The sequence below is a fragment of the Mirounga angustirostris genome, unplaced genomic scaffold, assembly GCF_029215605.1.
Source record: "Mirounga angustirostris isolate CCGP_5_RB_7025 unplaced genomic scaffold, mMirAng1.0.hap1 SCAF_6, whole genome shotgun sequence".
Lineage (NCBI taxonomy): Eukaryota > Metazoa > Chordata > Mammalia > Carnivora > Phocidae > Mirounga > Mirounga angustirostris.
The window spans coordinates 16,010,551-16,023,864 of NW_026991714.1; the positions used below are offsets into that span (position 1 = coordinate 16,010,551).

Consider the following 13,314-nt stretch of genomic DNA (forward strand, 5'->3'; position numbering starts at 1 on the left):
TGGAAGGGCCCAGAAGACCTGAGACCACTCTAGCCTGGGGACATCAGCTAAATCAACCCTGGGCCATATGGAGTGCATGGAGAACGTGGAAGAGAAACTCTGGAACTCTGCTGGGTACATCTACTCTCTAACGTGACGTGTGCTTCCAGGAAAACTTCCTCACATACCATTAGTGTAACTCATTTCAGTGATCAAATCTCCTGTCTCTTGACCCATACCCTACAGGAAGGCACCTCTGCCTCGTAATCCTTCACAAGGAGGAATCCAGTTTTGTCCGCTTGGCTAACTGAGAGATCAAGAAGCAATCACATCATTCCAATGGGAAGTTACTCTGGATGGTACCATTGCTCACAGTTCTCATGAGTCTTGTCAAGCTTTGTTTCATCAAAGTGAAGCCCATGAACTATCAGTATCAACATCACGTAGGAGCAGGACCTGAAGCTCTGAGAAAGAAACCAAAGGGTCTGCTATTTCAACCAGCACTTGGGAAGTTGTTTGCATAGTAAAGTCTGACAATAGTTATAAATGAGTTAAAAATATAATACTAGAATACAAGGCCTGTAAGCAGTCTGTATAGTCTCATAACCAGTGAAAACAGGTGGGGGGATTGCATGATTCTACTTATATGAGGTATCTAAAATAGTCAGATTCATGGAAGCAAAATATGGTGATTTGACAAGCTGGGGGAGGGGGGAAAGGGGTATTGCTAATTAACAGGTATAAAGTTTCAGTTCTGCAAGATGAAGACATTCTAGAGATCCTCTGAACAACCTTGTCCCTATAGATAACAATACTGTATTGTCACTTAATCTGTTAAGAGAGTAGATCTCATGTTAAATGTACTTATCACAATAAATTCAAAAACAAGACCAAACAAAACAAAACAGGTGGGAGCTGATTAGCCCTTAGAGTCTCTGCAAAACAAGACCAAGCTGCCTCTGGGGCCAGACATAGACTTTAACTGGGATGAGCAAACAAAAGAATTGAAACATCCTACTCCCATATACCGCTTACCATTGGGGAAAAGCCGAGTGGCATACAACTGGTTCACTTTTGCTAAGTGGCCAAAGGAGGTGTGAGGAGGGGAAGCGCTGGTGGGGACTGGCAGGCTGCCAGAGGCTCTGGCTCCCCAAACTGGCTCATCTTCAGCATTGAGGGTGTTAGTCACAGGTCCTGGAGGGTTAGCAGAAGTGAAATCTGGAGTGCCCCAGGACCCTGGGCAGGATTCCGGAGCCCACTGAAATCCTAAATTAGTCCTACCCAGGTAATAACATGTACTTGCAAACCTTCTGATGCTTAAAAAAAAATTTTTTTTTTGAAAGTAAACCATTCTCACAAAGTTGGAAGAATATTAGTGACGGTTAGTCAGATGAAGGAGAGTAGACTTTGCATTAATAGAGCAAAATAAAGAGCCATTGTTGGTGTCCATGGGCTCCAGATTCAGCGGCTAAGATTCTGAACAGGATCAAGTGGGATTCACCTGCTCAGTGTCTCAGATTGACTTTCTTTTGACTTGGGTAGGTGGATGACAGCTATCCCTGAAGCGCACACACACACACACACACACACACACCCTGAGATGCAGCTCAGAATGATGATATGATTATGCTATCACTGGAGAAACAAAGCATTTGTTTTATGGTCATTTTGTTTGTTCCAAACACTAACTGACGCCTCCCCATTTGTTCTCAGTTTGACTCTGTGGCCGATATATCTGATGTGTCAAGCAATGTTACCCTAAAAAGTTACACCATGCACTTTGAGGTACCTCTGTGTGCTGAACGAATGCATGATCTTTCGCATGATGTGTTGACTGCACGGTGAAAGGCAGGAACCTTTCGTTGATTGGACCATCTGAACCAAACCTCAGCTCTTTGGAGCTGCTAGATTTTCTTACGGCACATTCTAGGTTCTAATCATATAGTGCCTTTGTCTTTCTGATATTAATACAGGACCTGATTTATTTTGAAGGCTGAATTTCATAATGAATAGAACAATTGAATGAGAAGAGAGGGTGGGAAGAGTCCATTTCCTTACACAAATCCAGGAATTTTAAAATATAATACAACCGTGTTCACTTGGCAACCATGAGAGACCATTATTAACTTTGCTCTGGGAAAGCATTGAACTCAAGACACAGGCTCTGTGGTGACACTCATGAAGGGATTACTTTGTTAACCCAACCTCTATCTCCTTCACCCCACCACTTCGCAAAGCAGCAAGCTCTTATCTACAGGGAACAACAGCCAAAGCACTAGGGCTTGAACTCCCTAGGTGCTAAGAACACTGGGTGTCTAATATGACTATTACTTTATCATCTCACCCTTACCAAGAAACCAGGGGCCACAGTATTCCAGATGAGCTAAGTTCTGTAGTAGGATATGGTGTGTTCCTTCATTGACAATGTGTGACACACAGTTTTCTGTCCTATTTCAAACCCATTTTCTTCAGATTCTGATCACCAACAGCAACTTTCTTTTCAGGGATTAGCTGATACCAAAATTCCCCGGTCCGGGACACCCATCAGTATTAGGAGCAACCGGAGCATATCCGTACTTCGGATCCCAAGTCAGAGCCAAATAAGCCAAACCTGTTCCCAAGGCTCTCTCCCTGGCAGTGTCAGCCAACTCATGCACATTCAAGACAAGAAAGTCTTGATCGATGAATCGCTGTGGGAAACCATCACGGGCCATGAGAGTGGATTGGTGAGTTTTGAGCGTACGATGTCAGCCTTTAACAAAATACTTACTGAGTACTTTTTATATTAAACTGATAGACTATCAATCAATGGCAAACACTATTGACAGTGAATGTCCTAATCAATGACGATTGGCTTATTTTTCAGTATGTGGATGAAGAGGGCCTGATGAACGCCATCAAGGGCTTCAGCTCTGTGACTAAAGAGCATACCACGTTCACCGACACCCACTTGTAAAGGATGGAAACTTGCAAGACAAAAAGCTGCAAGACCTGCTCCATACCCCCTCCCCACCGGGTTGTCACTGACTGACACACCATACATGCTAAAATCATTGCTTCTTATTCTGTAATCCTTTTTTTAAAAACAAGGCTTGTTTTTGAAATTGTTCCTCCTTAATAGAGCTCTGTTTTTCTGGTGGTCTGAAATAAGGGATACTATCAGTATGGAAATTCTTATTTTGCTCTTATTTGGTGGAAGCTAAATAGCATGTAATTTTCATTTGGCTCAAACAGTGACTCCATTGGTTAAATGAATAATTAGTGACAACTTCAAATTGGCCCACAGTTGTTACAAGTAAGTGAAGTTACTAGTTTAAAAACAAAGCAGTTTTTCTGAGCGGATATCACTACTGCTCCTTTCACTCCCTTATTCCCGTGCAATCTTGTAAGAACACGATCCTGTAAGAAGAATTCGCATGATCATAGCTACAAAAAAAATGCCAGTTTCAGGCCAAAAGCTGAACCAGTTAGAGAAAAACAAACTGCACTGAGGGATACACACTGGACTGAAAGTTCAATTTAGTGGCAATGTTTAGGGATAAGTACCAAACTTAACTGAATAAAAAAAAGTTTTCACCAACCTTTTGAGAGAGCACTGCATAAACCTCTGTTCTTGCATTTATGAATCTTCTGAAAAGGACTAAAGAGCTATTTCCCACATATTTTACATGGTTTTGAAACTACAGTACTTTCCATAAAATTCTGTCAATTCGCTGAATGCCCAGGGATGACATCTTCAATTTAACACCTTTCACTTGGTTACATATTTGCATTATTCAATTAGCCCATGTGGAATTTAAAAAGGAAATATTTCGTGCTCCTTCCAGCTTTGAAATCGTTTAAATTAACATTTATACGTAAATGTTACATAAGCGTATATATTCTATGTATAGCTATGTGTCTATTACTCTGGACTGTGTCCCTTCATTTCACTCTCTGTTTTAGCCCTCGAGTCACTAAGAGCGGAGGATATTCCACAGTTCCAATTTCCATGGGTCAAAAGTTTGTCATCTGCTCTATTTGGATTAGTCATTGGTGAAAGTCCCACAGCAAAAGACATTTTTTTTCTAAGTCATCAACATAAAATTAAAGGTATTTAAGTTTGTTCTTCACGGAAAACAACGTAAAAAAACAAAACAAAACAAAATGAAACAAACAAAAACACCTGTCTTCCTTATTCTTAAAGGTCTACTTAATGATGCCAGGAAACTATTTTGAATCTATAGGTCTCATACACGATTGTCTGACAGCATTTTGTGAGTTAAACCAGGGGTAGGTGGATTTTCCCAAAGTTGAACTAGCAAAAATTTGTAAAATAAGGGATAACATTATTCTGCCTCAAAACAAGTCAGATTGTGGACTCTGGGGGGGTACTGAGGCTTTAACCCAATCTGTGGAAGAACAGCTCGTCAGACTGATCAGCTCCCAACAAACCTTGCCAACTCTAAGTGTCAAAAGCACATACCAGTATTAAACAGAAGTTCTGCTCCCTTGTTAGAACTACTATAAGCAAACGAATCTGAAATAATTATGCACCATTGGCAGTGGATGTACAAATTATAAGATTTTTTTTTCTCGCCAGAAGTTTTATATTTTCTTAAATGGAAACACGGGATTGGCTAATTTAGTTTACTGGTTTTCATTCCATTTGTTGATTCTGGGTCAAGAAGTTGCTTAAAGCTGGTACAAGGGAGCCTTAACCAAGGCTGAGTTTCTGAGTCACACGAGCTATTTCAGGTACGTAGGGAAAATGTGCTTTTTTCCAGTTATAAACTTGCATCTTTATCCTTGGTCTACTCTTCTGCAAGTATGATTTGCTGGTCACAGGTGGATTTAGGAGATTGAGGTCTTCCTCATTTTTGAAAAATTAACTAGATACTTTATCACAATTGAAAACTTTTTATAAAATGGTTTCCTCACATTGCTACTTTTTGAGATTTTATTTATTTATTCATGAGAAAGAGAGAAAGAGAGGTAGACGGAGAAGAAGCAGGCTCCCTCCAGAGCAGGGAGCTGGACGGACACAGGGCTCGATCCCAGGACCCTAGGATCACGACCTGAGCCAAAGGCGGACACTTAACCAACTGAGCCACCCAGGCACCCCCTATCACAATTTAAAACCTAAAGAACACAAATAGAGAAGTGCAGGGGATTTTATATTAAATCATTCTCCATTTAAGCTAATTAGACATTTAGTTATTACATGAATTCACTTAGTTGCATCATTTACATTGTGATCCCATTGCTGGACAGAAGCTTGTATGGCTCCCACCAAGAACACTGCCCCACTGTAACACTCTGAACCCTACTTTCCTCTCTTTCAGAGAAGCCCAAGATTTTGTTAAGTGGTATTGTGTGCCAAGCCTCGCTGAAGTGTAGACGCATCCCTAGAGGCTGACTCAATTGTCTGCCACGGGCTGAGGCATCAGTGCTTTTCAAAGTTTTCGGGGGTTCCAGGGTGGGCAGCCAGGGGTGGAAAGCAACCGGGAGGTGCTCATGGGCTGAGCGATCGGGCGCACCACTCCTCCCGGACTGAGCAAACAATGAGCAGGTCTCTACGAATCCCTTGGAAGTTGGTTCTAAATCTCCTGACACAGATCTGACCACTTGCAGAGGCCACATTCCCAGCTTCGGAACTACTGTTATTCCTAATATCAGCTGTTTGGTAAGAGTGCATAACTATGCTTTTATAAGCGCTATTAAAAATTGTATTTCTAGATGATCTGTTGTCATTTCCACTAAATGGAAACCCTAAATATGAATCTGTCAGTGTACCTGATGCTGATCTAAAAATCATGCTGGCATCAATATAATTCTTCTTGAACAACCTGTAAATAAAACATAGGCCAGATGGAATAATTCAGTGATAAGGAACTTAATTATGTCACATGAGTAGTTTATTTCCAATGCACAAATATCATGTAAATTCATCTCAAGATGGTTTGCTTAATTGTTCAATGTAAACCAAGTTTGATTTATGAAAACACACTAATAGCTCTGAGTTATATTTACAATTTACACATAAATAATGATGATAAAGGTAAGCCCATTTAAGAAAACGGGATGTTCTGGATACTCTCTCAACCATCGGTGTCCATTAGGATCAACAGTGGCGCTTTTTTTCAAAGCGTGGGTCCCACCCACCAGATTCGAACTTGGCAGGTCTGGAGGGAGGCCCCGGCAGTTTCCTGTGCGTACCCTGAGGTCAATGTCCTGTTCTCAGCCTTGACGAGAAAGCCAGGAACAAGACCACAAGCTCCCAAAACAGGCAGACATGGGTTCAAAAGTTGGCTCAGTAGCTGACAAGCCTTGGGGCTGGCTAAGTTATTTCTCCTCAGTGATCTCATCTATGAAATGGGGGTGGCAATACCTATCCAACAGGTATGACAGTACTTCTGAGAACTGCTTTCAAGTACAGAATTGGTTGAAACACTCTCTTCATCGTGAGAATTCTAGTTCTGTTCTTGTTCTTCATCAAACACGAAGTACACAGATTCAGCTCAAGTTTGTTTTTTTTTTTTTTCGGTCACAGAAATACCTAATGAGGTAGGTAGAAGGAAAATGCTTAGGCCTGGCAAGGATCGTCTGCTCAAGGTGCCAAACCCCTGTCCGAGCATCAGGGTTCAAACTCTTGGGAGTGAGCGAAATAAAAAAGCTCTGACTCGTAGTAGACTGCAACCTATGGTAGAGTGAGTTGCCTTGTTATGGCATTTTACTATGTAATAGTTTCCTCCACCCCTGCCTCCCCCATGGCCTTTTACTCTTGGAAAAGGCTGGTTAAATACATTTTTTTCATTCATTTTCTTACTTGCCCACCCACCTTTTACATGACTGTGATAAGGAGAAAGAAGGCTCCAGAGAGAATGACAAATCCTTAGCAATATGGCAGTGAGGTTTTGCCGGACTCTTCCTCTCAGTGAGAATGTAAGTCAGCCTTCGTGCCGTGTTCCGGTCTCCCTCTGCCCTCCCCCCTTCTGACCGTGGGAAGGAGACTCGAACCAACGAGGTGTACTTTGAAGGTGTACCTCAAACAGCGTAACTACTCCCTAAATAACCAAGAACACAGAGTCTTAATCATTTTTATTAGACTTCATTGATAAATAAATACAAGAGAGGTGTTGTGAAACCACTAGCAATATAGTAAACTTTAAAGAATTTATTTCAATTTCACTCACTTATATTTCTTGGAAGGGGAATATATACATTATCCACCAGTAAATGCTTAATGCTTTAAATTTACAATTGCCCTGTGTGCAGAAACTTGACAATTATTCCAATTAAATGAAAAAAAAAGGTAAAAAAAATTTTGTTCTCATAATTCAAAATATATTTTAAAATAACATTTGTATAGCAGCCAAAACCTTTAACCAAAAGTTGAGAACTGCAGTCTCAGAAGCTTAATAAAATGGCCACATTCTGACTTAATTATTTTCATTATTAATAGTTGGGCGGGAAACACACGGCCCCTAAATCAAACAAGGCAGACCGACAACTAGTACGGTTTCCCTTCTGGGCACTCACAGCTCTAACCTTGATTATTATTTTTATTTCATCTGTTCAAACACAGATGATTGCTCCAACTTTAAAGAAAGTTTAAATGGACTTTGGGTATTTAATATTGGTGATGCTTGCTAAGATTTAAGAACTCCAAAAATGAGAATCAGAAAATGACTTACGATTTAAGAAAAATACCTGAAGGGACTGCCTACTACACAGTGTAATGTGTTCAACATCAACAGCGTTTCTGAATTAGATGATATTTTTTCACAAACATAGCACCTCATTAAGTATCTGGTAAACACATGGCAATCACAATAAGTGTTGGGAGACTATCCAAAGAGATTTAATGTGATTCGCTTCACGTAACGATGAAAGACAAATCCCAAGCATAATCAAGATTAGGAACGCAATCTGTTGGTCCCCATGCCCTTAGGGATGCTCATCTATAGTGGGCACCATCTTATTAAGACTTGGTACAGTGCTTCCAAAACCCATAGAGTAGCTAAACATTGAAATGGACTCTTGCTTTACAAATGATCTGTTAAATGTACTTGTAAAACTAAAAAAAACTTTCCAAAAGGTCCAAAGAGATAGAATGATTTTATCTCCTTACTCCAGGTAATTCTGTTAAAAAGATACTGAATGAACTCCAGTTTTAATTTGTAAAGTTTTGGTGTAAAAGCTAATGTACTGAAATCCAGTAGAGGTTGGAACTTTGATCTAAATTAACAAAACAACTATTTATTTTGGTGAGTTTTCACAAGCTGTACTCTTGACCTGAAGAATCGCTTTTTTTATGCCGAGGAGATGGAGTGGTCTTCGTAGGAGACGGGGATGCAGTACCAGGTGAGTCCGTTCCTCCGTCAGAAGTACTCGGGGATGATGCCAGATAGGGAACTTTCTTTCTTCCAAGGAATCCTCCTCCTTCAAATCCCCCTTTCTTCCGTAACTCCACTCTATTATCATTTTCTTCTTCTGAGGACCTCTTCTTGGATTCTAGACCTTCCGCTATCTTTTGCACTTCCAATCCACTATCTGATTCTCTCAAACTTTTTATTTCTGTCCCAGGAGACTTTCTCTCCGATACATTACATTCCCCTGTTCCCCGCTTTACTTCAGCTTGTATTGGACCCACGTTACCATTTTCAGGGACAGCTCTTTCTACATTTCTGTTCAAATTAATAGTCTGGAAGTCCCTATAACTGTGAAAGCTCTCAGTCCTCCTTGCTCTTGCTAACAAGGGACTCTCTCTGTAAGGCCTCATGGAACCGTAAGTAGCTGCTTCATGGATGGTTTCATGGTGCTGGAGCTGAAGGCTGAAACAGAGTTTTTAAAAATTATAGTTCAGATTTCTTTCTGGGATTTTTCAGGGGCACCTCTCATTAATTAACTACCAATGAAAAGACATTATTTAAATATTAAAGAATGATATATCCTTATTTCTATATATAAAAATTTACTTAGTAAGTACTCTATATATTATGTATCAGCGTGTGCACAGGTCTATGTGTATCAAATTACCCATGCAAATAATAGCATACATATATTCAGTCCAGCTGGATTCCTGAATAGCTGAAAAAAGCGAAGGGGGAAAAAAGCCTTTAAAACCAATGCAGGACTAGTATAATTTAGTATTTGGTCCTCAGCTCAAATTTTGGAATTTTTAAAAATGTGGGAACTAGAAGATATACTATGCCACTGTGTTAAAAGTACATAATAACTAAATGTAAGATGAGACAGATGATGTGATCACTTTGATTAATATGCTCCTAAGGCAATAGGGACAAAAGTTCCACATACTATCCAAGGTGACATGTGGTTTTTCTAATTTCCTTTGAATGAAAACTCTTGATCGCATAACAGGCATCCAGATTGGCAGCGATTCACAAGTATTAAAGGGAAAATATGTTTTTCTATGAAAAGAATCAGATATGCTTGAGGATGAGGAATTTAGCAAAGTTTTTTTAAAAACTGAGCACCAACATGAAGTCTGAATGAACAATGTACCCTGAGCAACATGGCTTTCAACAACCACGTGACTACGGCAGCTCAGCCAATTTTCCCAAAAGCAATCAGCTGAACTTCCGATACAATGCCCAACCCTGGCACCCACCTCGAACTGGATTCGCGGAGACGGCCATGCTGAAGCACGGAAGTTGCCGGACTGATGTTAGGAGTCGCACAGCGAGACGTGCTCAGATCGCACTGATCCAGTAATTTGAGCAGCTCCTCCTCAGTGGGACCGCCTGCGTCTTCGGGAGACACACCCTCATTACCATCACTTCTGTCAGAGCTCACCCTGTGCCGAACAGCTGCCCACACGGAACCTACCCTTCTCCTCGCTTTTGTTCACCATATCCATGGCGGTGGTCAGGTCCCACATCTGAATGCTGCCGTTCGTGTGGCCCGTGAACAAGTAGCGCCGGGGCCGGGAGCCCATCCTGCTCGACCCCTCACATTCTCTCACCGTGAATGACGATATTGTTGTGCAGTCAACAGCCTGGATCTCACAGATCCTGCAAAAGATAGCCGTATATATATATAGTTGTAAATCACGGGCAACACCTAACACTTTGTAAGTCAGATTTTTGAAATCAATTGCTTCCTTATGAGTGCTCTATATATGTAAGACATTTAAAATGTTCAAGGCAAGTCGACAGAAATAAAATTCAAGACTTGTTTGAGTGTGGAGAAAAGGCGCTTATAAAACAGTAATTTAAATAACTGAAATAATGCAAATAATTTAAGTCAACCTTAAAAGAAAAACAGAAAGAACCTTGATGGGAATTGAGTAATTCTTTAAAAGGAAGTTATAAAACTAAAATTGCAGAAAGAAACAAAGCAACTAGGCATGAAACTAGAAGACCTTGAGAAGTCATTAAAATTTATGTGCAGGGACACCTGGGTGGCTTAGTCAGTGAAGTGGCTGTCTTTGGCTCAGGTCATGAGCCCAGCGTCCTGGGATCGAGCCCTGCATCAGGCTCCCTGCTCAGCGGGAAGCCTACTTCTCCCTCTGACCCTCCCCGTTTGTGTTCCCTCTCTCGCGGTCTCTCTCTCTGTCAAATACGTAAATAAAGAAAATCTTTAAATAAAATAAAATTTATGTGCAAATTGTAAGTCTGAAACCAGAAAAAAATGTATAGCTGTATGGAGAAATCTAAGTAGCATCCTCCATTAGGATAATATTCTTAACTTTTCTGAAGCATTTTTGTAACTCTTTCATTGATTTTCATAAAGGACAAAAGAACCTAAGAACAATTATCCACATCTGACAAACGAGGAAACCAAGGAATAATGTCAGCAAATGATTTGCCAGTCATTTAAGAGTTGACTGAATTGCCCTTGATTGAATTATTTCTCCCAGACTACTTCAAAACAGACGGGGCTTATAAAAAAAAAAAAATTAAGAACAATTAGTACCAGGCAAATGCAAGGTCAAAAAGTAAAGGAGGAAGGGGAAATACAATCCTTATCAATGTAAGAAACATAAAAATAGAATATGAAGCAGCTGAGCTTCCTAGCAGGCAGGGCAAAAAGTGATGACAGGGGAGAAGGGTTAACTACTGGATGCCCACGTACAGTCATAGAGGCTATCCTAGTCTCACTCCCAATCTAAGGGAAAAGTTTTCAATATTTCACCATTGAGTATAAAGTTTACTGTAATTGTTTTTATAAGTATTATTTTCAGATTTAAAAAATCTGTCCTTTTAAGCACTCAGATTCCTTGTTTAAAACTCATAAATGGGTGACTATCAATGTTTTTTCTGTGTTTATCGAGATGATCACAATTTTTCTTAATATAGTGAATTATATTTATTTTTAATAACACCTGTAAATTGACATAAAATATTTTTAAAATCTAGATTACTGTTTACATTTAAAATAAACTATAATGAAACACTATAAACCTATGTGCTTGAAAACAAACATGATTTTGCTTTTTGTTTTTCCTATGGGCTAGATTCCTCAGAATTACTGCTTCCTTTAAAATGTTGGCAAGGTTTGCTCCCTGCCCACTTTCAATAAAACCTGATTTCATTTTACTTCTCACTATTAAGAATCTGAACTGTCTGAACTGTCTTTATAAACAAAACCTTTGCTTCACATTAGCTTCCTAAAGGGTTGATTTCCTATTTAATTCTACGAAGTATTTCAGATTATTTTTATAAAGATACCTTTTCCACTGGAATTGTAAAAATTATGAAATCTGTTTTGTTATGCAGAGATTATGATTGATTATAACACACTGCTACTGTTTAAAGTGATAGAAGAGGGGGGGCCTGGGTGGCACTGTCGGCTGAGCTTGCGACTCTTGGCTTAGGCTCAGGCCTGGTCTCGGGGTCGTGATCGAGTCCCGTGTCAGGCTCCACACTCCAGTGTGGAGTCTACTTGGGTTTCTCTCTCCCTCTCCCTCTGCCTCTGCCCCGCCCCACTCCTGCTTGATCTCTCTCTCTAAAATAAGTAAATAAATCTTTAAAGTATCAGAAGAGGGAGGACACTAGAATTGAACAAGGATATGAAATACTACATCGTTAGAGGACGTTACGCAGCAGTTTTAATAAAGGTTTGGCAGCATCTTCACTGAATATGCAGAGAATACAATAAATCACAATGATTTATAACATTTCTCAAGATAATAATTTAACTTCTAACTACATTACAGGCTTCTAACACATTTTCTTTAAAAAAAACAAGGTGACAAAAAGATAGTTTAGTATATAAAAATCATTTTCTGGGATCAATTAACAACTGCTGATGACTACATGCAATGGACTTTGATGGAGAGAAAATATATCTCCAAGAGATTATTCATTAAAATATCAGAGACCAAACGCTGAAGGGTAACAGTATCAGTAGCATTTCTAACATTAATATGAAAATCCATAACCTTCTTAATGACTACTAATAGGAATTCTACCTTTTTCACTTGCTTGCATGCAAAAGATCTTATGCTTTTAAAGAAGAGAAATGTACAACTCAATCTGTTTGAAGCTATATGTAATAATTTAAAAGAAGTCAAATTTCACTCAAATGGAAAAGGAAGGGGAAAATAACTTCTATTGTGCATCTGTTAGTGTCAGGGACCATGCAAGATATTTCATGTTTTTAACTCATTCTATCTTATGACATCCTGCCAAAGTAGGTGAACTTTATTTTATAAAGAAACTGGGGGCTCAGAGAAACAAAGTAACAAGTTGAATTTACACAGCTAGTAAGAGCGAGTACCAAAATTAGAATTTAGTTCAGCTGTCTGCCATCAAATTCATGGCTTCCTGATCTCTCACTTGTCCTTCTTAACTGTCCACAGCATCAGTGAAAATCTTAAATAAATGCTAGAGAATAAGGCCTAAACACTGTCTTAATCTTAAGCTAAAACAATCACAAGATAATGACTAGATTTCTTTTTTCAACAATTTGTTTCTGGTAGTACTCTTTCATCAGTATGCCAAATTATTTAACAGGTTCCTTAAGACAAAAAGTGACTTCTGACTATAAACACCTCTACAGTAAAGTTTTACCTTTTCCCAGTCGATGAGAGTCTTACAAACAGTTTGTTGGTGATGGGAACAACCTTCTGGATAAACACCTGTTGATCATCTCGCTCTCCAAAAGGCCCTTGGTCAGAACACAACGTCAAAACAAGTTAACTGAAATTCAGTCAGTTTCACTGAACAAAAGGAACGTTAATATCAATACCAAAGGGGGAAAAAGAAGGTTTTTCCATGCTATCACTACATGACTATAGTGATATGCACTGTACTGTGCATTCCATGTCCAAGCCAGACACAGAATGAAGGACTGCAAGTACTCCAACTTGCATTAAACCTTTTTGAA

The 13,314-nt window shown here is 39.5% G+C and overlaps 2 protein-coding genes across 4 annotated transcripts in view; one reads left to right on the forward strand and one right to left on the reverse strand.

Annotated features, from left to right (window-relative positions):
* Window positions 1-2,935, forward strand: part of USH2A (usherin) — a 701,438-nt gene extending 698,503 nt beyond the window's left edge. The window contains exons 70-71 of the mRNA XM_045876094.2: window positions 2,484-2,705; window positions 2,846-2,935. Of these exons, the coding sequence (XP_045732050.2) occupies window positions 2,484-2,705; window positions 2,846-2,935 (312 nt within the window). The remainder of the gene's footprint in view (window positions 1-2,483; window positions 2,706-2,845) is intronic.
* A 4,107-nt stretch (window positions 2,936-7,042) lies between these two features.
* The window catches only part of KCTD3 (potassium channel tetramerization domain containing 3), a 49,815-nt gene continuing 43,543 nt past the window's right edge, over window positions 7,043-13,314 (reverse strand). For 2 of the 3 annotated variants that reach the window (XM_045876893.3, XM_064593872.1), the window contains exons 15-18: window positions 12,999-13,095; window positions 9,811-9,995; window positions 9,593-9,731; window positions 7,043-8,795 (exon numbers count right to left, since the gene is read on the reverse strand). In XM_045876893.3, the coding sequence (XP_045732849.1) occupies window positions 8,237-8,795; window positions 9,593-9,731; window positions 9,811-9,995; window positions 12,999-13,095 (980 nt within the window). In that variant the 3' untranslated portion in view covers window positions 7,043-8,236. The remainder of the gene's footprint in view (window positions 8,796-9,592; window positions 9,732-9,810; window positions 9,996-12,998; window positions 13,096-13,314) is intronic. The other variant, XM_045876894.3, reaches the window with a different exon arrangement.